Genomic DNA, 26,606 nt, shown 5'->3' with positions numbered 1-26,606 from the left:
TGTGTGATTTACTTGACTGATGGACACATTGTCTGGAGTGTTTGTGTGAATAGAAATTGCTGGAACATGTTCTGCCAACATGGGTGGACAACAGGTGCACTGAAATGTGCACGAAAATAACCTGGCCTGTTATATCTGCAATAACAGGACAATTTGGCAGCATTTTCCAGTCTGACAGACTAATCTGAGCATGTTCTACCAGGCCAGGGGATCCATTACAGATCTCAAAGCCCAAACCTTTGGATTTGGTGTGGGTGATGCAGATTTGATGGAGGTTTGAAGAGATAATGGAACTGCTACCACCTCACAAAGTTGGACGAGAATGTTCCAGTATTCTGAAGCTTGACGTTTGCACTAAAACACTGAACAACATGTGCTTGTTAAACATTAAATTAAAGCTTCTTTCATATAAACAGCTATGTGAAAGAAATAAAGAGGAATCATAACTCCCTAGAGTCCTTTAAAAATGTTTCTCTAAGTGTTACAGCAAAGTGTTACAGTAAAAATTTACTTGTAAATAAGAGCATTTTACACTTACAAAAATGATAAATACTACTAACGGAGCAGTGGTCAGAAAGGCACAATATGGTACAGTGGTTACACAGAAGGGAAATATCGGGTGAAAAGTACATTCAAAAAAGTAATTTAACATTAAACTGTTACAGTATTTTCCTCTGAGTTTTTATAGTTTGTACAGGAAGAAACTTTGTTTTCCTCATTTTTCCTTCAGATAGGACTTCAAGTTTATGCCCCTGCGTGTCACCACTCAAATTATAAAAAAAGAAAATGTATACCACTTACATGTCCTGTGTACACAAAGGCTCAAAATACCTGTCAATACAAGTGCAATTTTCATAGGTAACAAAATAAATATTTACACTCACGATTAAATATGCTTCCATTCTCTTCAGAACTTACTTGGCTTTGTGCATATAGAGTATGGTGATTGATCACCATAAATATTATATTAACATTAAAAAAAACACGAGAATTTCCTTGATATGTCCAAGTTATCATTTAGAACAAAAGGACAATTTGCTGATTTTGCTCATATGCAGGAAAATGCTCTTATCAAATCCTGCAATTTCCTATTCATTTAAACAGTATTTGCAACAATAAGACAATGGGAAGAAATGAAATCTCTTATCCCGTGGTGCTTCCTTATCATTTCTTTGGCAGTAGTTTCAGAAGTTTATACGTTTATCTCCTCTGGTACAATAAAGAAAAAGGAAAAAAAAAGGAGAAAATACTTCACTCAGACTTGGCCAAGACAGAAGAAAAAGACAGTAGTAAAACATGCTTCTGTGAGGATGACTGGCAACTTTATGGGAATGGGAAAAGGTAAAAAAAGAAAGAGCGAGCCCAAAAAAGGCAGGGTACAGCTAGGGGCTTCAGAACCAAAGCCTGTACCATCATGAGTCCAGTCAGCTTTGGGAGCTGAAGACTGAAACCCGTCTCTGGTCCAGTGACTGATGGTCTGATGAGACTATTAAGCTGGGTTTACACTCTGTGGTAGAGACAGTTTCGTCATGGGAAGGGTGTTTTCTTTGCCATTTTGAGCTATGTTGCCATTTTGCGGGTTGGGTTTGGCATTCTTCAGGCTGTAATGACCCATCTTGGTGTTTTTGTAGTAGATGGAGAAAATGATGGTGAAGCCAACTATGATGACCGCTACCATGATTGCCACAAATCCTGCTATGAGCGGCAGGTAGTCCTCTGTGTGAAGAGAAACAGAACACACTGGTAAATAAAGCATACCACAGCTCCAGCATCAAAAGTTTGACTTAAATGTTCAGAAGAAGTACAATCAACCAGCCATTAACAACAGGAGCTGAATGACATTGTGATATAACAGATATGAAATCACAGGAAAATGTTCACTTTCCAAACATATGGGCTCACTACACTAAAAGTGAAATCAATTGCAAATGCATTCATGGTCAGTGTTTGGTTTCACATCAAAAACCTTCGAAATGAAACTGAAAAGAAAAAGAAAGAAAAAACTCCACCAAGCACAACTACAAGCAAAGCTGAGGTGCAAAACACACACACACACACACACAAACATGGTCTCTTGAGAACCAGTGCGACCAAACAGCAGTGCATCAGTATTCCTGGACAGAATGTCAGTGTGCTTTCCTTCCCTCCAGGTCATTTGCTAAACCAGGAGCTTGGGGTGGAAGACTGGAGAATTTAACAGGAAACAAACACAAAGCAATACTGGTACGTATAAATGGATGTCAAAAACCTCATTCACCTTTGTCTATCACTTGTGTTTGTCCAAGAGATAGCAAAAGTATCCAAACAGGGACAGAGAGCAAATACGCGTAGAGGAAAAGGACAAAACCTTTGCTTCACGTTGCTCTTAGCCTACCTACAGTACACAACACATATCGTCCTAATAATCAACACAGATAAATATTATTTTTAAAATTAATCTTGCCCATAGAAGTCGTTAACAAGAGGTAAAATAAACTAGAAATGTAACAGGCTATGAGCTAAAGCGCTTGAATGAAAATATAAAAGATTATGGAGAACATGTATCACTCCTGTATGTTGTAAAAAGGGGAAAAAGGGACACAGTGAATTATTCTTTACCTTTCAATACCACTTTCACTGTTGTGCTATTGCTGCCGTGCATATTTGAGGCGTTGCAGATGTAAAACCCTACGCTTTCAGCTCTCGCGTTTGTAATCACAAGGTTGCTGTCATTAACAATGATTTTGTTGTCACGCATCCACACGATTTCTGGTGGTGGGGATCCGTCTGCTTCACAGATAAGGTTTTCCGAATACCCTCTGATGACCGGTACCACTGAAGGCAACTTGGTTGTATTGATGACAGGTGCATCTTCAGAGAGCAAGGGGAGAGAGATAGATAGAGGTGGAAGAGATCAAACTATGTGCCTTATGAAGATTAGTTGTCATTTCTCTACATTACCAAAAGACATACATGCTTGTAAACAGGTGTATCATACTGGTATGTGTTGTTTCACTTGTTAGGATTTGCAGCGGCGATTAACTTACAGTGTACTGTGATGTTAAGAGTCTCTGACTTCACTACAGGAGGAGGTTGAGGTCCCTCTGCTCCCAGGTCCAGCTCTGCTTCACACCTGTACTGAGCTCCATCATCAGCTCTACTGGGAGTGATCAGGAGTGGAACAGAAACACTCACTGGAGTCTTGGAGTCATCAGTAAATGTTTGACTGTCCACTAGAGTCTGTCCTTTGTACCACCTCACACTGAGATACTGAACAGGAGCGATGTTCTTAATGTCACACTGGAGCTCATACTGTGTCTTCTCCATCACTGGGCCTGTGTGATTTACATAACTGATGGACACACTGTCTGGAGTCTCTGCAGGAGAAAAAATGATACATAACAAGGCATGAATGATAAACATGGGCTGCCTGAATGTACGACTTTACTGTATTACATAATCTGCAATAAACAGCGGCCTCCCAACAATTATTCTCACGACTGTCATCTGTTTAAACCAGATGTTAGGTCCCGGTCAAAAAAAGGCACCACCTATCCTTAATGTAGATGACCAGTCCCCTAAAATTGAACCAGTAATACCACATTGCAATGAATATGTTTTATTGCTTTTCCCCATTCCTAATCTTCACATGTTCAGTAGCAATTACTACATCTACATCTAAACATGTGTGATATGAATCCTGAAGTACAACAAAATGTGAAGACTGTTTTGAAGGCATTTTGTAATACTTACTATAAACTGTGACACTTGCATTCTTGTGACATTGGCCAAGTCCTACAATTGTTGCAGAGCACATAATGGTGTCGTTCCAGTGAAAATTCCCAGATTCAAAGACTGAACTGTGAATTTCTCGATTCGAAAGCATCCAGGTAATTTCCCCTGTGGCTCCTGACGGCAGGCTACAATTCACTGAGAAGGGCTCATTGTGTTTCACCACTATACTGGACTGATTAAGCTGAAGGGGACACAATGTCTCAGCACCTGTACCATAAACAACGGAAAACAATGAACAAATTACATTTGATTTATGAATCCTGAAAGTCCGTTATAAGAACCACCCGTTTAAAGGTAACTGATTATAGCCTAGATAACACGTGGAGGAAGGAGAATAATGCTTTGTGACTTAAGTAGCAAAGAGACAAGAAAGAAATCAGGAAGGGCAGCACCATATGAAACAGGGGCACGTCCACTTCCCTCTCATTCTTTAATGGAATGTTCAAACCTAGCGTTTCCTTGAACCAGCAAACCATATCATACAATACCGAAAACGAGCACATAGCTCTGCACCAGAAAATACGGATACAGTATGAATACGAACCCTGTTCAAACTTTTGTATCTCAAATTCAGGAAATTCTATCTATTCTATCTTATCACGTCTACTTTGTAAAGTAAATCGTCTGATGCATTGTGTCTAAAGTGTCAAGATCGTCCGACTGGCAACGAAAAGGCGTTTTTCACCGCCCGTGATAAAACTACACGAATGTTCCTTTTCCACAATCGGCAGTAACGTCCCCTTTTCTGTCTGAATGTCTAAGCACATGGTAGTTCACATAATACGAATGAACTTGATTAAAAAGGAAGTAAATCCGGCAAATTTCGGCTCCAGAAGAGTATTTGTAAAAGGAGCCTGATATGACTTCTCTAAAAAGGAACTATCATTTTGTGGTGGGAAATGTAAAAACTGCATTCAGTCTACTCGAAAAAGTCTACTTTACCATCAGATCCAACCAGCAGAATGCACAGTGCCAGGATCATACACATTAGAAATCTCCGATAGTCGTACAAAACATCCATCTTCAAGACGCTCAACGATAGACCCGCCTCTTTTTTCAGTAGTCCATAACCTTTGTTCACTGAAGTTAACAGAAGACGAATAAAAGGCCGAACTCTTTCATTTAATTTATCTGTGGAAGTGACTGCCCAATTCTGCCCATGGGTAGCAACCATCCCCCACAGTTTCCTTCGGGAAACGTTACGTAGGCCTAACAGTACTCAAAACTTATCAGATTTTCCAAAAGGCCATTCAGATTTTAATCTTTATTAAAGACTCAACTAGAATAAGAACAAACATCAAAGTAGCCTCTTACCCTGTTTCACCATTTTTGAGCAATCTCCAAAAACTATAATCCAGCATAAGTGATACAGCCTATTCCAGCATGCTGTTTTACAAATTAGAGACAAAATAGTCTCAAACAGCCTAATCTACAATTCTATAACCAAGGGACTTTTATGTGAATATCACTTACCATTTATGGTGCATTGTGTAATTTTGCTAGATTTATGGATATTACAAATCATTTACAATATTCTCAGTAAAATACTAGGTCATGCCATAAGGGGTATACTACAGAGATTACACTCTTTCTTTCAAAGTGACACAATCAGTTTATAGAGCATAAGTTAACTGAAGGCCTTACCTCGTACGAGAACTCGGGCAGAGCTAGAGGTGTTCCCAAACTTATTTGTAGCAATGCATGTGTAATTTCCAATGTTGTATCCAGACGCCTTATTGATATACAGCCTTGACACGCCATCAATATTCTCCTCTTCACATTGCTTGCTGGATAATAAATCCAATTGTACTGTGGTTGAGGATTTCCAGAGGATGTGCAGTTTAGAGTCTCTGAAGATCCAACATCTACTTCCACATCTTCCAACTGAATGTCTGATGGTGGATCTGAAAAAAAAAAAACATGTTTACAGTATAACAAAAATGCTTCACTAATTTTACTAGGTGGATCTGAAAACTCATGTTTACAGTATAATGACAATGCTTTGCTAACTTTATAAGGTGGATCTGAAAATTCATGTTTACAGTATATAACAATGTTTTTTTTGTTTGTTTGGGGTTTTTTTACTAACTGTACTACCTTGATAAATGCTGAATTATATCATTTTTAAAACAGGTCAGAGCAAGCAAACATACTAGTGTTACTGGTTGAGATTTAGGTTAATTTAATAGAGATGTATGGTTTACTTACAGTGGACATCAACTTGCAGTGTGTGATTGACCTGTGAAACACTGTTTTTGGCAGTGACTGTGTACCGTCCTGCATCATATCTAGACAATTTTTCTGGAAATTTCTCCACAGCCTTTCCATCCTTCATCCAGAATAATGTAGGTTCTGGATATCCTGCTACTGTGCAGTTATAGGTTTCATGCTCTTTTACAGTTATATGGCTTAGACATGAAAACTCAGGTGCATCTGAAATAAAACATAAACAAATGAAAACATTTGTATGTTTTAATGCATGACAAAAAGGCAAGCTTTCTGAATATGGAATAAAGGTATTGGAACCCAATGCAGCTCATTTTCAAAGCTAACCCACAGAAAGACATGAACTATAGGCATCTGAAAAACTATGTGAACTATTGACCTATATCCACATTGTCAATATTTAACACCTATCTCTGGAGGCTAGGCAGAGCATTTTCATATTCCTTTCTGTGAGAGAGTCTGGAAATGTGTACGTTTGTGTGTCACTGTCTTTTAGGCGTACAGGAAACACTGAATACAACACTTACATGTCACTGATACAGCCACCGTGCGATTAATTATTTTCGCTCCTCGGATGACCTGGGTGTACTGACCCCGATCTCCTCTGCGGAGGGGGCGGGGTTGGGTCGACGACGGGTGACCAGGTGATGCTGGGAGATGGATTTCCAGAAACAGAGCAGTACTCTCCCAGAGTCTCTCCCTCCAACAATGTAATATCATCAGAGCAGTTTGAAGTATCCAGGTCTGGAGAAGAAAGATGACAAGACTTACCATTAGTAAAAGACCCATAAACCACACTTACACAAACAGAACATTTCCTATATACCAATAGTACAAGACAACCAGAAAATCAAACAAAACAAATGAGCAACCACGGATTATTCTTCACCCACTAACGTTAATTCCTGTCTGCAGAGAAGAATACGTGTGATCATGTTAAAGAAGAAGTAAGAAAGAAAAAAATAAGTCATTGCTTTTCTTTGCATTAGCTTAATCAAATGCAGTCAAAATTTGCTTCAGGTGTCTGTACATAAGGGTTTAATGACTGCTTTATATGACCATGTGACATATCATCTAGAGCATACATGCTGAACTCTGTGCCAACTCTGACCTCTGCACTTCTGACACATTTGTATCAGACAACAGACAATGTACACAACAATACTAAAATATACAGTGTGGTTACATGTTTTATTGGTGGTTTTACTATTATGTATTTGCTTATTTATTTATTTGTTTGTTTGTTTGTTTGTTTAAGTGGCATGACTTTAGCTTGATTTGAGAAATTAATTGATTCCACACTTCAGACCACATAAAATAAGGAAACTCAAAAGGCAGTAATAACATGACATACACTGAAGGAAAAAGCCCCTAATTCAATTTTGGCCCCAAATCAGCATTCTCAAAATTCATATGAAATTCTACAACAGTCTGTCAGAAAAGACTTACAATGCACAGTCATGTTAAGAGTCTCTGACTCTTTAGGAGGAGGTTGAGGTCCTTTGCTCCCAGGTCCAGCTCTGCCTCACACCTGTACTGAGCTCCATCATCAGCTCTACTGGGAGTGATCAGGAGCAGAGCAGAAACATTCACTGGAGTCTGGAGTCATTAGTAAATGTTTGACTGGCCACTAGATTCTGTCCTTTGTACCACCTCACAGTGAGATACTGAACAGGAGCGATGTTCTTAATGTCACACTGGAGCTCATACTGTGTCTTCTCCATCACTGGGCCTGTGTGATTTACATAACTGATGGACACACTGTCTGGAGTCTCTATGTTAACACAAATACATGTTCTGAGCATGGATGAACAAACAAATAAGTTATGGATATACTTTTCATATTCTCAACAGGGAAAACAGACTCACTATAGACAATGACTGAAAGAGTTTTGGTCTGCTGTCCATCATCAGTGTTGATGAAGCAAATTGGCTCTATGACCCAGTCAGTCAGCGCTGGAACTGTCCAGGTGATCACATTAACATCCTCCCTCAGGTCTACAGCTCCCACAGTGGCCTCCCAGCCTATGCCAATGTTCAGTGGAGGTGCTGCAGTTCGCTGACACAGGATCCCCAAATCTCACGACAACCTTGGGTGGGTTTAGTTCCAGGTTACTACAGGACACTATCAAATCATGATTAAATAGTTAAATGACAAACATTCAGCTTTGATAAATGTAACACTGTCCAGTGAAAACTTACTTAAATTTCTGTTGTTCGGTTATCTTTGAATCTGGGTGGGTTATATGTCATAAAATATCTGGATTACATTTTTTTTTATTTCTCAGTGAATCACTGAGGACCTGTTATTCAATTTTTATAAAATATACATTAAGTGCTCAAGACTAGTATTACTACAGCTCACAGCTATGTGTTAGTTTTTGAAAATCAAACTGACTGAAAGCTAATCACGAACCGCTGAGCAATAAGAAAGCTCATTATAATGGGCCATCGAATAAAGTGACAGCAAGCTACAAAACACGAACAGAAACCAGTAACGACGTTGTGGAAAACCGATATACGTGAAGAGAGAGTAAAAGTTCAAAAAAGTCTTGTCACACACTCACCTCTAAAAGTCAGAAAAGTTACAAGATAAGCTAAACTAATCAACATGTGCATCATCTTGACAGCGTTTAAATCAGACGAAAACGTATGGTTAAATCTCTCTACAGCTGTTTTAACTTTTCCCATTGCCCCGCCCCACTGACCTACGAAATGTGTCTCTTAGAGAGCGATAAGCTGAAAATTCGCAGGTAAAATGGAAAATCCGCTTTTCATGTTAAGTTACAATGCACTGAGCAGGTCATGGCGCCACAGCTCGTAAAAAGAAGAAAAAAAATATTAATTAGTTACTCATTAGTTGTGTGTCATAGATACAAACTCACGCACTATTGCAAAGTAGTCCTAGGTCCTGTGACCTGACATTTTCGCAATCAGCTTGAAAAGCTGAAAAATTCAATTCAAATTCTGATCAGCAAAAGACAGAAGACAGACTTTTTTTCTCTCTCAGTAAAGCTACCATATGATGATCAAATAGACTAGTACGTTTGCAAAAACTGTCAAATTGGTAACGATATTACCGGGGGAAAGAATCATCGCCTCCACCCTCTCAGTCAGTTACAGACTTGTAACCCAAAGTGCCTGCTGACGAAAATCTTCGAACTTAATAGGGATTTTAGCTACAAAACGTTCCAGGAATACATTAAAACAACTAGAGGGCAATAGGATGAAATTCAGGGATTACCTAGTTGTTAACCATTGTATTGTTAACATAGCCTGTGAATCCTATGTGAATCCTATTTCTATTTAGTGCTACAAGCTTAGCAACAGAAAAGTTCCATTTTAAGGATGAAACGAAAACCACATAAGAATTGAGCCTGTAACTGGGAAAATATTCCCTTTTTTTTTTTTTTGCTTAAATATACTCAATGATCCATTTCACCTCAGAGGTATTATTAATATTTTTGACAGTTAAAGCCTCAAAACCTCAGTGCATTCCATCATTATATTTTACTTTCCCCTTTACATAATGAGCTGTGTTTCTCCAAAATTGGAGTTATCATAGACTAGATCATCTCACCCATAATTATATTTCTTGGAACATTCAATGACAGATACATATACAGACTTTGAAATACCTTCTGTTGTTGATAGTAAAATTCTGCGATTCTAGGGAAAAATCTCTCAGTAACCACATTCTAAATCTCTTTTTAATCTTGTCAATTAAAGGGTTAAAGTTGAAATCATACCTTTGTCTTGGATCTTTGCATACAACTATTTCCTTAGTATGTAACACTGGTTATATGCATTTTTAAGTCTGAGAGGGTAGTACATTCACTTACAGACATAATAACATTATCAATTTAATCTTTCCTTTTCAAGAAAAGCATAGAGCCATCACTGCTTAATTTCCTTGATGCCAAAATTACATCAAAGTGTTCTTTTTTTTTTTTTTATCAGAGTTGCCATTGGCTGTATAACTAACATAATATAAATGGAGAGATCAGAAAAGTTTGCCTAATCCCGTGGCACACGTGATATCTCTGTGATATACTGTGTGAAAATTGAACTGAACTGTTGCAATTTCTGCATACATTTTAATAGCGGTCAAAATATATTTCCCTTCTAACTCCTCAGCTGTTTGAGCAACCAAGTTGAAATTTTGCATGCTATGTGTTTGTCAAGGGCCTCAAAAGGAATTCCAATGGAGCAGTGATTTTTCAAAAAGCCAGTCAGCTATCAGCAGGTATATGAAAGAACTCTCATTAGCCAATCCAGAAGAAGCTTATTGATTATGTGTTGACCTCTATGTGTTGGCCTGTCAGTTTATAGGAAGACAGTAATAAGCATAAGAGTGAAAAAGTGACTAAAGTGACTACTTCTTAATCTGATACGTTTTATTTTTGTACACTTTCTGTCATGGAAATGTATATATGTGTGTGTGTGTGTGTCTGTGTATGTGTGTCTCTGTGTGTGTAGATTGGTCAACATAATAAAGAATTTAAAAAAAATTAACTGACTTGTCAGAAAAGGGACCATACACATCTGCTGAACAAGACTGCAGCATTTTTCAAATAATGAGAGATGTTTAAGCATAAAAATGATCATATCACATTTCACTGTTAACAGACTTAATTCAATAACATATTATTACCAGCTGTGTGTTTCTTAAAGTTCACTTGCTAGAAAATCTGCATATCAAACCAGAGAACTGCCTTGCAAGGTACTGACTGATAGTCAGCACAACAATTAACTAATTAAACTTTCATTAGATGATTTCTGAGGAGCATGTGAGACATTGGCAGGGATAACTGAGTTATTGTAACATACTGGATCTGTTTGCAGCGCATCATAACACAACTCGATACACAGCACTGGGCTTTAAAACAGATTTCACACTTAAAGCAGAAAAAAAAATCCGACAAACAGCGGGTTATTATGGGAGGTAATCCCTGCCAAAATTAAAATGGAAATGTAAACGCTAAAATGAAAGTTAAAACCCCGTTTTGTCATTTCTTTTTCAATACCTGCATGCACATGTCCTGCCAAAATGAAAATTGAAAAAAATCTCGATTTTCATTTTCATTTTCAAGACAAACACGAGTCTTTTCTGACAAAAAAAGTTAAACTGAAATACCCTTTTGTCATTTCATTTCATTAGTTAGACTTTTCCTTTCAACAGATTTTGCGGCACAAATCAGACAAAATGCAAAACTTAGAAGTTAAAAACAGTAACGGTTTTAGCTTGTATGGAGCTCTGAGCGAACTTTCCTTTAAGCCCCCCCCCCCCCCCCAACTGAATTGTTAAATGAAAAACATTCAGCTTTCATTAATAAATTAATTAAATAAATTTTCATTAATTAATTGGATCTTCAAGGGCTATATGGCCTAAGATATCTGGATGACATTTTTTTACCCCTCAGTGAATCATTTGTTACTTAGTTTTAATAAAACATATATTAAGCGCTCAGACATGTATTATTTTACAACAAATCGCTGAACAATAAGACAGTGCATTATAATGGGCCATCAAAGAAACTGACAAGGTACAGAATACCAAATCAGCTACAACGTCGTGGAATACCCATATGAGGAAAGAGGGAGTAAATGTTCAACTATGTATTGTCATAGACTCACCTCTAAAAGTCACAAACGATGCGAGATAAACTAATTTGGGTAACACGGAAATCTTGAAAACCTTGGAAATATGGCAACGGAAGATTAAATTCAACGCGTTGATATCTTCTGTTCAAGTCCAAAGTCAGCCAACACCACTCGTCTGCCGAGCGTCGTTATGCTGTTCCTTTTGCTCCGCCTCAATGACCTACTGAAAGTGTCCCTGAAAGATCTATAGGCTTTAATAATCATTAAATTTAATGCCAGAGCAAAACCGTGAGACCTGGGGATAAGACAGCTCGCGGGTAAAACAGAAATCCGCTTTTCATGTTGGATTATGATGGAACCGATTAACTGTTGGCATCACAGCAAACGAGGAAAAAAATATTACTCAATTATTCATCCGTGTCATAGACAGGGGTGGGCGATTTAGCGATATTTCATCTTGACCGGTTTTAATCTTATTTAAAATATGCATTTCGGAGATATCAACAATATCAAGAGGAAGAACTGCTGCTTCCAAACCAACTTTTACACTGTACTTGTTATTGATAGGGGTGACTTCAGAGAACACTAAGGGTACGCTTCCATTGTAGTGAATCTCGCTTTGCTCTCATTCAGGTTCAAAGGGGGCGAAATGCGCTCTGATTGGCGAAATCGGCGTTGGCCCTTACCGACTGAAGTCCCGAATCTCGTTGTCTCACCAGTCAGACATTTTCGTTGGCGTCCTGGTGTAAATGACACTTCTTCACCCCGGATGTTTGTATTCTTTCGGTTTCGCGCCAGTTGCATGTTAGAAAGGCATCAACACGCCCATTTGCTCGCTGTGCATTCTCCGACTATTATCTGCTCTACTCGCACATGGACTTAATCGCACATGCAACGGACTTGTATTAGGGGGCTGGTAGAATAAAGTCCGTTTAGGATCTGAGCTGAGTGATTCAATCATTTTCGTTCACACATAGGCCCACAGCCCCTCCAGTTTGAGTCTAGATTATTTTAGAGTTGCAGTGCATGTGTGAAAGGGACTAGAGACTGTTACTTTGTATGATGCGGTATAACCCTACTGCTGCGTATGTTCCAGGGAAACAGCTTGTCATTGTGGACACCCTGCCCAGACACCCTCAGATTACGGCTCCACAGGAAATCGCAGAGTTTGACCAGTGAGCTGGAGGCTTACGAGGAAGGTGTCCAGGAGTGTGGCCCATCACACCCAGTAAGCTTGACATGGTCAAACAGCAGACACTGCAGAATGCCGTGCTGCAGTTGGTCAAACTCCAGGTGACTGATGGGTGGCCTAAGTACTCTGCTGATGTACTGCTAAAGGTAAAAGTCTTCTATGCACACCAAGATCACCTGACGATATCACAAGGGCTTGTGTTCTACAACAACAGGATTGTGATGTCCTAGAGCATAAGAACTGAGATACTGGAACGTGCACATGACGGCCACCAAGGTATTGTAAAGTGCCGTGAGAGAGCAAAGTGTAGTGTGTGGTGGCCCCAGAATAAACAAAAACATTCAAGGAATTGTCAGCACTTGCAGAGAGTACCAACTCAGAGGAGAGAACCTCTCATCTGTACACCACTTCCTAGCTGCCTGTGGGAGAGGGTAGCAGCAGACATTTGCCAGTTAATCAAAGACAACTACTTGGTAGTTGTGGACTATTTTTCAAGATACACAGAAATAGCTCACCTCACTAAATTGTCAGCAGATATGACTATAGCTAGTTTGAAGAATATCTTTGCCAGGTGGGGATGCCAGAATGAACTGATGACAGACAATGGACCCAATTTTCAGAGAAAGAGCTAAAATAGCTAGGCAGATCCTGAGACAATAAATCCTTTCTTAGCACTGTTGTCCCACAGAGAAACTCCTTGCAGGTGACGGCAGCGAGCCCAGCACAGCTACTGTCGGGCAGACAAATCCACTCTACACTTCCTACCCTGGAGGCTAACATGCAGCCCGCATGGCCAGACCTTCAACGGGTGCAGCGGATCGATGACAGAGCCAAACAGAGATGCGGTCGAGCTTACAACACGAGGTACAAAGTCAGACCACTACCTGAACTTCAACCTGGGACCGGTGTTGCAGTAAAACTGGACAACGAGAGGGGCTGGACTACATCAGCTTCAGTTGGGCAGAAGTGTGACACACCGAGGTCATACATAATACAGACGGATTAAGGAGAGCTCTGGAGGAATGGACATCACCTTAAACCCATCCTCCAGAGGCCCCTACGGAAGGACAAGAACCGATTGACCGCAACACAAAGACAAACAGAGAGTGAGAAACACAGACGGACTTACCTGTTACTGACTGGGACCAGTCTCCTGTCACACCCACCCACTTCATTCACTGTATTCTCTTTCTCAGTATCTGTTTTCCAGTGCTATGAAAACTGTATTATTAAAACCATTTTCAATAATACAAAACTTTTTCTTTCAATTAAATGAACAAAAGATCCTGAAATATTTCAGTCTCATCCCAGCTGTGAACTATCTGAATTTTTATATGTGCACTAAAATAATAAAAAAAACCAATGCTTAATAAACCAAATTAAACTATGTTTAAAAATGCTTAGTTCAAGGTCAAGGTCTGTGTATAGCTAACTAATAACTAAGCAATAATGAGAAAGAACAGTGCAGTAAATGTTAAATGTACTAACAAATAAACACACTATATCCTTATGAAAATGAGAACTATTAGAGCAGAGGTAAAAGAAGAGGAGCAGTGAAAAGGGAACAACATGTTACAGTGAAGAGGAATTTATAGAAAAGTACATTCAACAATGTAATTTTACATGAAAACAGGACATGATATAACACAGCAAGGCCTATGGAACTGCTGCATGTAAGCCATTACAACACTTTACTGTCATTCTTCACAGTTTGTAAAGGAAGGGACCTTGTTAGACTCAACTTATTTGACACAAGATATTGGGTAAGGCTCTGTTGGCAGAAAAATGAACCAACTTATCATCACATACAAACCTTCAAAAAAACCCCCCAAAAACATCACTAGTAATATGTATAACATATCTAGTGGCAGAGTAATTTCAGTAATCTCAAGTACCTCTAATACATCTTTAAATAGACCTAATATTAATTTGCACTGAATTTAGTCCAGAATAGAGCAGTGTTACAATCAGCAGTGTTAAATTAATTCTTACAGAGTTAAACAGAATCCAATTTAACACTTGAGTTCACTGCTGATTTTGCTGTATGGTGATACCATTGTTACACAGACGCAGAGAGGAGCTGGTTGGTTCTGAAATCTGTGCTGTTACCTCAATATTTCTTTAATATTAGTTACAACAGTTGTCTGCTGAAGCACTGAAATGGCTTGGACAACAGTAAGAACAATGATAATGATAAAAAAAGGTCAAAGTAAAGCTGAGACAAACCAAATAAAGACACAATTAACTGACTGCATTCAACACCAGAACTATAGAAAAGCAGTTTATATTAGTTAGGAGCCGAGTTACGACGCTTATATAATATTATGGCTATACAGATGACAACAGCCAGAACCACAACTGAAAAGACGACTCCAAGAACGATGCTGATTACATCTGTGGGAGAAAGATGAGATTAATTAATTTGGATTATAATTGCTCATTACCTCCTGCTATGCAGTCCCTGGCCTGGATCTTCTTCATTAATAATACAGCCTATGTTTTACTGTCTCATCTGGATATAAACCACACCAGACAAGACAAGACCAAAAAACAAAAGACAGCCACAACATTTCTAACAGTGTTCCCACACTATGGTCCTGCTAAGTTTCCCTTTCAGCTCCTAAAAGCAGCTTCAGTCAAATTAAAACAGAAACAATAATGGTTTGACTGTCTTGTCTGACACTTTACTATGAATTGGATAGAAATATAACAGATAGAAAACATCTTCATCTGCTCAACATACTCCGACAGCAAAAAAAAAAAAAAAATAGACCATATTTAATCAGAATTAATCGATTGTTAAGGATCAGTTATTATTATTTGCTCCATAGTTTCCATAGTTACAATAAATTGTTATTTGGAATGATTCTAATTATATTTTATATATTATATATATTATTATATATTACTATTGAACAAATAACTGGTGATCCAACCAGCTACACAGACATAAGCTTCATAACTATGAAAAACTGAGTAAACGTATAATGCCCTGGTCTGAGAGATGCAGATGTAGATCATAGGTTGTCTGATTTCTTTTACGAATGTGTGAAGTGAACAAGAGAAAAAAACACAACACTTCTTGAACTCACCTCTTGGCTTGGCTTTGACACTGAAGTGCTTCCAAACTCTGCCTAGCTTGTTGGAGGCAGAACAGGTATAATTCCCTGGTCTGAGAGATGCAGAGGTAATGGTTGGTTGATCTGTTTTCTCTTGCAAAAGTGTGGAGTTCCAGCTATACACAGGTGCAGGATTTCCTATGGCTGTGCAATTAAGGGTGATTCCAGCATCTCCTAGTTCAATGACCCCTTTATCACTTGGTAAGGAGACTATAGAGGGGGGATCTGCAGAAAAGTAGCAACATTAGTGAAATTTCTTAAATTTTACAACAATGTACAAATACATGTGCACACACACACACACTCCAAAACTGTTGAAGTAAAAGCATACTGCACTCAAACATTTGAATTTACAATGAATTGAATTCCCATAATGCAGTCATCAAAAATCATATCCTGTTTCCTCTTTTCTCTTTTAGTAGATACTACTGTTTATTAGTCCACACTAGCACTATGCAGTGGGTGTGTATTGTTTATTGTTTGGCAAAGACAACCTTTCCCTTCACCCTAATAGAGTGACGCATGAGGGAGAAATGACTGCAAAATTGCAACTAGCCACTGATAATGGTAATCTACAGGCATCAAATTTGCCTGTTACAGACACCTGAGAGGAGGAACCTCCATTTATTCCATAAAGCAAGCAGAACTGTCAGCTAACTATACCATTGTAGAAGCTGTTCAGATGAATAATTTAAAAAAGAAAACTTACAACACACTTCAACATTTAAAGTCTCAGCCTGTACTGTAGGAGGAGGTTGAGGTCCTTCTGCTCCCAGGTCCAGCTCTGCCTCACACCAGTACTGAGCTCCATCATCAGCTCTACTGGGAGTGATTAGGAGTGGAACAGAAACATTCACTGGAGTCTTGGAGTCATCAGTAAATATTTGACTGTCCACTAGAGTCTGTCCTTTGTACCACCTCACAGTGAGATACTGAAGAGGAGCGATGTTCTTAATGTCACACTGGAGCTCATACTGTGTCTTCTCCATCACTGGGCCTGTGTGATTTACATAACTGATGGACACACTGTCTGGAGTCTCTGTGTTAATACAAATACATGTTCTGAGCATGGATGAACAAAAAAAAAAAACGTTATGGATACTTTACGTATTCTCAACAGGAAAAACAGACTCACTATAGACAATGATTGAAAGAGTCTTGTTGTGCTGTCCATCATCAGTGTTGATGAAGCATATTGGCTCTATGTCCCAGTCAGTCAGCTCTGGAACTGTCCAGGTGATCACATCAACATCGTCCCTCCGTTCTAGACTTCCCGCAGGGGCCTCCCAGCCCATGCCATAATGTTCAGTGGAGGTGCTGCAGTTCACTGACACAGGATCCCCAAATCTCACCACAGCCTTGGGTGGGTTTAGTTCCAGGTAACCATAGGACACTATCAGCAATGGAACATTAAATTTAACGTGTTGACAACTTCTGTTCAAGTCCAAAGTCACACAACACCATGCACTTGCAGAGCATCATCATGCTGTTCTTTTTGCCCCACCTCAATGACCTACCATAAGTGTGATGGAAAGACCTATGGGCTGTAATAAGCTTTAAATTTGATGCCAAAGCAAAAACTGTAAGACCTGGAGCAACGAAAGTTTGCAGGTAAAATGGAAATTATAGAGGAAGAACCTCTAAAAAAATTAAATAAAATAAAACAAAACAAAGGCACACTTTTCAAATCTTACAAAAAACCATACCTACACATCTGTACAGACAGACAGACAGACACACACACACACACACACACACACACATCAATAATCCCCAAATGTGACTGGAAAATATTTGGTTTTTCCCCTGTATTTAATACAAAAAATGTCTTGAAGCTTGAAATGTCAATACTGTATAATACTGACACAGTGACACCTAGAGGTGAGTTGCTGTGCACACTGATTGTAATTTTCATTCTCTCTTTCTGATGAAAATTCAAAGGCATCAAATTTCTTTCTCTCTCGGAATTTAGAAAATAAAAACCTGAGATCTCAGTGAGACCCTTTATTACATAGAGCAGCAGAATTGTCAGTTTCCTATACCATTGTAGAAACTGTTCAGATGAAAATCTTTAAAAAAACAAAAACTTACAACACACTTCAACATTTAGAGCCTTTGCCTGTGCTGTAGGAGGAGGTTGAGGTCCTTCTGCTCCCAGGTCCAGCTCTGCCTCACACCAGTACTGAGCTCCATCATCAGCTCTACTGGGAGTGATCAGGAGTGTAGCAGAAACATTCACTGGAGTCCTGGAGTCATCAGTAAATGTTTGACTGTCCACTAGAGTCTGTCCTTTGTACCACCTCACAGTGAGATACTGAAGAGGAGCGATGTTCTTAATGTCACACTGGAGCTCATACTGTGTCTTCTCCATCACTGGGCCTGTGTGATTTACATAACTGATGGACACACTGTCTGGAGTCTCTGTGTAAATAGAAAGACATGTTCTGAGCATGGATGAACAAACAAACAAGTTATGGATACTTTACGTATTCTCAATGGGGAAAACAGACTCACTATAGACAATGACTGAAGGAGTTTTGGTCTGCTGTCCATCATCAGTGTTGATGTAGCATATTGGCTCTATGACCCAGTCAGTCAGCTCTGGAACTGTCCAGGTGATCACATTAACATCCTCCCTCATGTCTTCAATTCCCACAGTGGCCTCCCAGCCTATGCCATAATGTTCAGTGGAGGTGCTGCAGTTCACTGACACAGGATCCCCAAATCTCACCACAACCTTGGGTGGGTTTAGTTCCAGGTCACCATAGGACACTATCAAACCACGATTAAATAGTTAAATGACAAACATTCAGCTTTGATAAATGTAACACTGTCCAGTGAAAATTTCTGTTGTTCAGTTATCTTTGAATCTGGGTGGGTTATATGTCATAAAATATCTGGATTACATTTTTTTATTTCTCGGTGAGTCACTGAAGACTTGTTACTCAGTTTTTATAAAGTATACATTAAGTGCTCAAGACTAGTATTACTACAGCTCACAGCTATGTGTTAGTTTTTGAAAATTAAACTGACTGAAAGCTAATCACGAACCGCTGAGCAATAAGAAAGCTCATTATAATGGGCCATCGAATAAAGTGACAGCAAGCTACAAAACACGAACAGAAACCAGTAACGACGTTGTGGAAAACCGATATACGGGAAGAGAGAGTAAAGGTTCAACAAAGTCTTGTCACACACTCACCTCTAAAAGTCAGAAAAGTTACGAGATAAGCTAAACTAATCAACATGTGCATCATCTTGACAGCGTTTAAATTAGACGAAAACGTATGGTTAAATCTCTCTACAGCTGTTTTAACCCTGAGAACGCCATATGGCAAGAGGAGACTGAATCCAACTCTTTGATAGCTTCATGCTTTTCCCATTGCCCCGCCCCACTGACCTACGAAATGTGTCTGTTAAAGAGCGATAAGATGAAGTAACTGTTCAATTTGATCCCATAGCAAAAACCGTAAATTCGTAGGTAAAATGGAAAATCCGCTTTTCATGTTAGGTTACAATGCACTGAGCAGATCATGGCGTCACAGCTCGTAAAAAGTAGAAAAAAAATATTAATTAGTTACTCATTAGTTGTGTGTAATAGATAAAAACTTACGAACTATTGCAAAGTAGTCCTAGGCCCTGTGACCTAACATTTTCGCACTGAGATGGAAAAGCTGAAAATTTCAATTCAAATTCTTATCAGCACAAGACAGAAGACAGACTTTTCTATCTCTCAGTACGGCTACCATATGATGATCAAATAGACTAGTATGAATGCAACATTGCAGAACTTCGAAAGAGCCACGCCTTGTGAAAATTGAAATACATGTCAGATCGGTGCCTTCAATGTCGTTTGCATTAACTGTCAAATTGGTAACGATATTACGGGGGACAAGAATCATTGCCTCCACCCTCTCAGTCAGTTATAGACTTGTAACCAATTCAAAAGTGCCTGCTGACGAAAATCTTCGAATTTAATAGGGATTTCAGCTACAGAAAAGTTCCAGGAATACATTAGAACAACCATAGGGCAATACTCATAGAGGATGAAATTATATTTCAGGGATTACCTTTAATAGTTGTTAACCATTGTATTGTTAACCTAGCCTATGATGTGAATCCTATTTCTATTTAGTGCTACAAGTTTAGCAACAGAAAAGTTCCATTTTAAGAGGAAACAAAAACCACATAAGAATTGAGCCTGTAACTGGGAAAATATTCCCTTTATTTATTTTTTTTTTCTTAAATATACTCAGTGATCCATTTCACCTCAGAGGTATTATTAATATTTTTGACAGTTAAAGCCTCAAAACCTCAGTGCATTCCATCATTATATTTTACTTTCCCCTTTACATAATAAGCTGTGTTTCTCCAAAATTGGAGTTATCATAGACTAGATCATCTCATCCCTTAATTATATTTCTTGGAACATCCAATGAAAGATATATATACAGACTTTGAAATACCTTCTGTTGTTGATAGTAAAATTCTGCTATTCTAGGGAAAAATCTCTCAGTAACCACATTCTAAATCTCTTTTTAATCTTGTCATTTAAAGGGTTAAAGTTGAAATCATACCTTTGTCTTGGATCTTTGCATACAACTATTTCCTAAGTATGTAACACTGCATAAAACTAGTGTTTTGTGTATTCCACTCATATCACTTTTTTAAAGGAAAAAAAAATATACAAGTTTGGTTATATGCATTTTTAAGTCTGAGAGGGTAGTACATTCACTTACAGACATAATAACATTATCAGTTTAATCTTTCCTTTTCAAGAAAAGCATAGAGCCATCACTGCTTAATTTCCTTGATGCCAAAATTCCATCAAAGTGTTCTTTTTTTTTTTTTTATCAGAGTTGCCATTGGCTGTATAACTAACATAATATAAATGGAGAGATCAGAAAAGTTTGCCTAATCCCGTGGCACACGTGATATCTCTGTGATATACTGTGTGAAAATTGAACTGAACTGTTGCAATTTCTGCATACATTTTAATAGCGGTCAAAATATATTTCCCTTCTAACTCCTCAGCTGTTTGAGCAACCAAGTTGAAATTTTGCATGCTATGTGTTTGTCAAGGGCCTCAAAAGGAATTCCAATGGAGCAGTGATTTTTCAAAAAGCCAGTCAGCTATCAGCAGGTATATGAAAGAACTCTCATTAGCCAATCCAGAAGAAGCTTAGTGCTTATGTGTTGACCTCTATGTGTTGGCCTGTCAGCTTATAGGAAGACAGTAATAAGCATAAGAGTGAAAAAGTGACTAAAGTGACTACTTCTTAATCTGATACGTCTTATTTTTGTACAATTTTTGACATGGAAATGTACATATGTGTGTGTGTGTGTGTGTGTGTGTGTGTGTGTGTGTGTGTGTGTGTGTATGTGTGTTTGTGTGTGTGTGTATTACAGATTGGTCAACATAATGAAGAATGAAAAAAAACATTGACTGACTTGTCAGAAAGGAACCATTCGCATCTGCTGAACAAGACTGCAGCATTTTTCAAATAATGAGAGATGTTCAAGCAAAAAAATGATCATATCACATTACACTGTTAACAGACTTGATTCAATAACATATTATTACAAGCTGTGTGTTTCTTAAAGTTCACTTGCTAGAACATCTGAATATCAAACCAGAGAACTGCCTTTCAAGGTACTGACTGACAGTCAGCACAACAATTAGATGATTTGGGAGACATTGGCAGGGATAACTGAGTTATTGTAATATACTGGATCTGTTTGCTGTCTCTCACAACCAGTCGCACAACACTGTTTTAAAACAGATTTCAATCTTAAAGCAGCAAAACAAACCAACACACAAATACACAAACAAAAAGGAAACAAATCAGTGTGTCATTATAAGCCGCATCACCTTTCACCAAAGAAATACTCTAAAATACTCTTTTCTCTGGCCATTATGCATGAGATCAAGTGTTGGTTACGTGACTATGCAAAGCTCTGGCCTCAAGACGATGACAGATAATGATTGATGCAGAAAGAAAATAATTATGTATCGTTTAATTAGCAAATAATATTGCACAGGCAGCATCTCACACAACTATAATTCAGCGTTTTCTCTGCATCTTGTGTGTAAAATTGTGTGTAAAAACAATTACTCACAAAGTCTACCTACATGAAACTGAACAACAGTCTGTCAGAAAAGGCTTACAGTGTACTGTGCTTTTAAACATCTCTGATGAGATAAACTGACCCAGGCAAAATGGACAACATCTCAACAATGTTGAAATCAGATAAAGACGTATGGTTAAATCTCTCTATAACTGTTTCAACCCTGAGAACACAATGTGGCAACGGAAGATTAAATTCAACACATTGACAACTTATGTTCAAGTCCAAAGTCAGACAACACCATGTGTCAGCCTGGCATCCTTATTCTTTTCCTTCTGCCCCACCTCAATGGCCTACAGAATGTGTCCATGAAAGACCTATAGGCTGTAAAAACAATTATATTTAATCCCAAAGGAAAACCATAGGACCTAGAGAAAGTTCACAGGCAAAGTGGAAATCCCTTTATCATGTTAGATTGCACAAGATTACACACATTCGTACCAATGATCTCCAAATGTGATTAGAAAATAATTGCTTTTTCCCCTGTATTTAATATGAAAAATGTACTGAAGCTTGAAATGTCAATACTGTCTAATACTGACACAGTGACACCTAGAGGTGAGTTGCTGTGCACACTTGTAACTTTCATTTTCTCTTTCTGTCTGATATCTACAGGCATCAAATTTTGTTCTATCTCTGCAATTAGAAAATAAACACCTGAGCGGAGGAATCTCCATTTATTCCATAAAGAAGCAGAATTGTCAGCTTACTATACCATTGTAGAAACTGTTCAGATGAATAATTTAAAAAAGAAAACTTACAACCACACTTCACATTTAAAGTCTCAGCCTGTACTGTAGTAGGAGGTTGAGGTCCCTCTGCTCCCAGGTCCAGCTCCGCCTCACACCTGTACTGAGCTCCATCATCAGCTCTACTGGGAGTGATCAGGAGTGGAACAGAAACATTCACTGGAGTCTTGGAGTCATCAGTAAATGTTTGACTGTCCACTAGATTCTGTCCTTTGTACCACCTCACACTGAGATACTGAAGAGGAGCGATGTTCTTAGTGTTACACTGGAGCTCATACTGTGTCTTCTCCATCACTGGGTCTGTGTGATTTACATAGCTGACGGACACACTGTCTGGAGTCTCTGTGTAAATAGAAAGACATATTCTGAGCATGGATGAACAAACAAATGAGTTATGGATATACTTTTCATAATTCTCAACAGGGAAAACAGACTCACTATAGACAATGACTGAAAGAGTTTTGTTGTGCTGTCCATCAGCAGCGTTGACGTAGCATATTGGCTCTATGACCCAGTCAGTCAGAGATGTGACATTCCAGGTGATCACATTAACATCATTATAGTGGCAAAACTTTGTCTCTGTTGTCGGTATAATTAAGCCACTTCTTTCACGTGTGCACAAAAGGTAATTTCGACTCACATCCGTATCCACTTGTAACTTTTATCATTCACGTGAGCCTTGAAGCATGCTACTCACAACCAAGTCCGGGTGAATGTCGGCGTCGTTTATTTTCAGTTTCATCAAACGATCAGATTTGTGATAATTTTACAGAAAGCGGTCAAAAAAGCTGTTTGCCATAATGTGTGCACGTGTGCAAGAAAGCATTCCCCTGCAGCAGCGTCCACCACACTTTCTTACCAATCCAATCCCACACATACGCACCAGGGGATCAACCATTAACCAATCAAAATCCACAATTTACACCCACCTACACCGGGCAGCACAACAAAAATGGCATAATTCAAAACAAAAACACTATGAAGAAAATAATAACAATATCTGGCTCTTACAATCATCCCTCATGTTCATACTTCCTACATGGGCCTCCCAGCCCATGCCATAATGTTTAGTGGAGGTGCTGCAGTTCGCTGACACAGGATCCTCAAATCTCACCACAGCCTTGGGTGGACTTAGTTCCAGGTCACTACAGGACATTGTCAAACCATGGTCAAATTGTCAAATGACAAACATTCAGCTTTGATAAGTATAACATTGTTCAGTCAAAATTGGGTTAAACAGGAATTTCTGTTGTGTAGGAATCTATGAATCTGGGTGGGCTATACGTACTAAGATATCTGAATGACATTTTTTGACTCCTCAGTGAATCATTGCAGACATGTTACCTAGCTGTCATAAAATATGTATTAAGTTCTCACTGACATATATGTATTACTTTTGAAAATGAAACGGACTTAGACGTAATTACAAACCACTGAACAATGAAAAAGTCCATTACTGTGGGCCATCGAATAAATTGACAGCAAGCTACAGAATACAAACAAAAACCGGCAACAACGTTATGAAAAACCAGTATGAAGAACGAGTTCAACAATTCAAAAGCTCAATAAGAATAAAAGTTCAACAAAGTATTGTCACCGACTCACCTCTAAAAGTCAGAAATGTTGCAAGACAAGCTAGCCCAGGCAACATGGACAACATCTTGACGATGTTTAAATCAGACGAAGACGTATGGTTAAGTCTCTCTACAGCTGTTTCAATCTTGAGTACGCCATGGTCGAAAGTCAGACAACACCCTCTCTCTGCCCACTGTCATCATGCTTCCCCCTTCGCAGTCGTGCGTTTTTATGGAAAACGCAGTATTCCAAAAAACAGGAAATGCTCCTATTTCCCGAGCGTGATACTATGGGAGGTAATCCCTGCCAAAACTGAAATAAAATTTAACGGTAAAATGAAAGTTAAAACCCCGTTTTGTCATTCTTTTTCAATACCTGCACGCACATGTCCTGCCAATTCATTTTTAATTCATATTAAATTTCATTTTAAAATGAAAATTGAAAAAAATATCTCGATTTTCATTTTCATTTTCAAGACAAACACAAGTCTTTTCTGACAAAAAAAGTTAAATTAAAATACCCTTTTGTCATTTCATTTCATTAGTTAGACTTTTCCTTTCAACATATTTTGCGGTACAAATCAGACAAAATGCAAACGAACTTAGAAGTTAAAAACAGTAACGGTTTTAGCTTGTATGGTGCTCTGAGCGAACCTCCCTTTAAGCGCTTGTTATTGATAGGGGTGACTTCAGAGAACACTAAGGGTACGCCTCCATTATAGCGAATCTCGCTTTGCTCTCATTCAGGTTCAAAGGGGGCGAAATGCGCTCTGATTGCCGAAATCGGCGTTGGTCCTTACCGACAGAAGTCCCCGAATCTCGTTGTCTCACCTGTTAGACATTTTCGTTGTAAATGACACTTCTTCACCCCCGGATGTTTGTATTCTTTCGGTTTCACGCCTGTTGCATGTTAGAAAGGCATCAACACGCCCACTTGCTCGCTGTGCATTCTTCGGACTATTATCTGCTCTGTTCGCACATTGACGTAATCGCACTTTCTATCTATCTATCTATCTATCTATCTATCTATCTATCTATCTATCTATCTATCTATTGCAGTGTTTACAGTTTTGCTCACATATTACTGGCACCAGTCTATGATTTCAGCTCCAAAACAGTTGAATGTGTTCCACTATGTTTGGCAGGGGGAACTCCCTGGGTTGTTTGACGGCCAGTTGCAAATAACATCCATTATCCGGCTGCAGTTCACTCTTGTAATAATTATCTTTTATATTTGCGCAGCCTACGCATGTTATAACTGCAGTTGCAACATGCCTAATACCCCCAACATTTTGTGGCTGCTTACAATGAAAGTATGACTGGACAGACAGATAAATGAGTGAATGGAGGGACGAAATTTTTATCACAATTTGTGTAACACGATGGTCATACATTTACAAAATGCTCTCAACACTTACACAAGAATGTGGAATGGACTCCGCTCCATCACAGACTACAAGGGGAAAAACAAGGACATTGCCCAGCGCAAAACATCGCTCCCAGATGAGCTAAACACCTTTTATGCACGGTTCGATGCAGACAACACAGCGCCCATCGTGCATCCACATGTGGATGAGAAGGCTGCCACGCTGACCCTAGAAACAGCTGATGTGAGACGGTCCCTCAAAAGGGTCAATCCCCACAAAGCTCCAGGGCATTGTTAGCATTGTTTATTTATTTCTGTCATCGGTCGATTTCGCACCTTCACATTTAAAATATCTCATAAGGTTAACTTATAGCCTACTGGTGGTCAGTCAGCACAAAGATACCGCTCGACCTGTTTGTTTGCTTTATAGCCCCTTTAAAAACATTTGCATAACCAAGCTTTCCGAAGGAACTTGTACCCACCTATTTCATCAACGGCAGAGCGTCCACAGTGTTCAACAGCGTCGTTGGCAGGGAGGTTTGGGCGACTCTTGACGCTCTCGCCGCTCTCAGTGTGAACGTATGGTTACTGTACGTTCACACTGAACGCGGCGAGAGCGTCAAAATGACCGGAAGTCATTCATTTTCAATGAGAGCCGGCGTCTTTAACTGTACGTTCACACTGAGAGCGGCGAGAGCGTCAAGAGTCGCCCAAACCTCCCTGCCAACGACGCTGTTGAACACTGTGGACGCTCTGCCGTTGATGAAATAGGCGGGTACAAGTTCCTTCGGAAAGCTTGGTTATGCAAATATTTTTAAATATCGCGTCATATCTCATTACCATAAAGTTAACCGAACTTCAACTGTATTTTGA

At 38.9% G+C, this 26,606-nt stretch overlaps 3 protein-coding genes across 3 annotated transcripts; all 3 read right to left on the bottom strand.

Annotated features, from left to right (window-relative positions):
- Window positions 1–1,077: 1,077 nt before the first annotated feature.
- Window positions 1,078–19,253, bottom strand: LOC115826055 (hemicentin-1-like). The gene is made up of 10 exons (XM_030789735.1): window positions 19,118–19,253; window positions 17,051–17,308; window positions 16,625–16,954; window positions 15,889–16,140; window positions 6,528–6,650; window positions 5,419–5,583; window positions 3,733–3,981; window positions 3,027–3,356; window positions 2,599–2,850; window positions 1,078–1,716 (listed from the first exon to the last, which is right to left on the bottom strand). Exons 1-10 carry the CDS (start codon window positions 19,170–19,172, stop codon window positions 1,490–1,492), a joined length of 2,241 nt encoding a protein of 746 aa, XP_030645595.1. The 5' UTR covers window positions 19,173–19,253; the 3' UTR covers window positions 1,078–1,489.
- LOC115826535 (intercellular adhesion molecule 1-like) lies at window positions 17,987–19,002 on the bottom strand. The gene is made up of 3 exons (XM_030790409.1): window positions 18,963–19,002; window positions 18,430–18,687; window positions 17,987–18,336 (listed from the first exon to the last, which is right to left on the bottom strand). The coding sequence occupies exons 1-3, from the start codon at window positions 19,000–19,002 to the stop codon at window positions 17,987–17,989; spliced, it is 648 nt and encodes a 215-aa protein (XP_030646269.1).
- A 2,948-nt stretch (window positions 19,254–22,201) lies between the features above and the next one.
- Window positions 22,202–23,950, bottom strand: LOC115826054 (intercellular adhesion molecule 1-like). The gene is made up of 4 exons (XM_030789734.1): window positions 23,826–23,950; window positions 23,232–23,372; window positions 22,840–23,135; window positions 22,202–22,207 (listed from the first exon to the last, which is right to left on the bottom strand). The coding sequence occupies exons 1-4, from the start codon at window positions 23,947–23,949 to the stop codon at window positions 22,202–22,204; spliced, it is 567 nt and encodes a 188-aa protein (XP_030645594.1). The 5' UTR covers window position 23,950.
- Window positions 23,951–26,606: the final 2,656 nt, after the last annotated feature.

The sequence above is a fragment of the Chanos chanos genome, chromosome 13, assembly GCF_902362185.1.
Source record: "Chanos chanos chromosome 13, fChaCha1.1, whole genome shotgun sequence".
Lineage (NCBI taxonomy): Eukaryota > Metazoa > Chordata > Actinopteri > Gonorynchiformes > Chanidae > Chanos > Chanos chanos.
Note: the sequence above shows the minus strand (reverse complement) of the source record. Positions and strands in the feature narration are given on the sequence as shown.

What these genes read in the sequence shown, in the direction of transcription:
- LOC115826535 (XM_030790409.1), bottom strand. Translation starts at nt 19,002, where the DNA reads ATGGCCCATTATAATGAGCTTTCTTATTGCTCAGCGGTTC. An exon ending in TTCTTATTGCTCAGCGGTTC is followed by an intron (nt 18,688 to 18,962) that starts GTGATTAGCTTT and finishes GTGGTTTGATAG; the next exon opens with TGTCCTATGGTGACCTGGAA. An exon ending in TCCTTCAGTCATTGTCTATA is followed by an intron (nt 18,337 to 18,429) that starts GTGAGTCTGTTT and finishes CTATTTACACAG; the next exon opens with AGACTCCAGACAGTGTGTCC.
- LOC115826055 (XM_030789735.1), bottom strand. Translation starts at nt 19,172, where the DNA reads ATGATGCACATGTTGATTAGTTTAGCTTATCTCGTAACTTTTCTGACT. An exon ending in AACTTTTCTGACTTTTAGAG is followed by an intron (nt 17,309 to 19,117) that starts GTGAGTGTGTGA and finishes CATTGCTGATAG; the next exon opens with TGTCCTATGGTTACCTGGAA. An exon ending in TGTCAAAGCCAAGCCAAGAG is followed by an intron (nt 6,651 to 15,888) that starts GTGAGTTCAAGA and finishes TCCATCTCCCAG; the next exon opens with CATCACCTGGTCACCCGTCG.
- LOC115826054 (XM_030789734.1), bottom strand. Translation starts at nt 23,949, where the DNA reads ATGTCCTGTAGTGACCTGGAACTAAGTCCACCCAAGGCTGTGGTGAGA. An exon ending in CTGGGAGGCCCATGTAGGAA is followed by an intron (nt 23,373 to 23,825) that starts GTATGAACATGA and finishes TACCGACAACAG; the next exon opens with AGACAAAGTTTTGCCACTAT. An exon ending in TCTTTCAGTCATTGTCTATA is followed by an intron (nt 23,136 to 23,231) that starts GTGAGTCTGTTT and finishes CTATTTACACAG; the next exon opens with AGACTCCAGACAGTGTGTCC.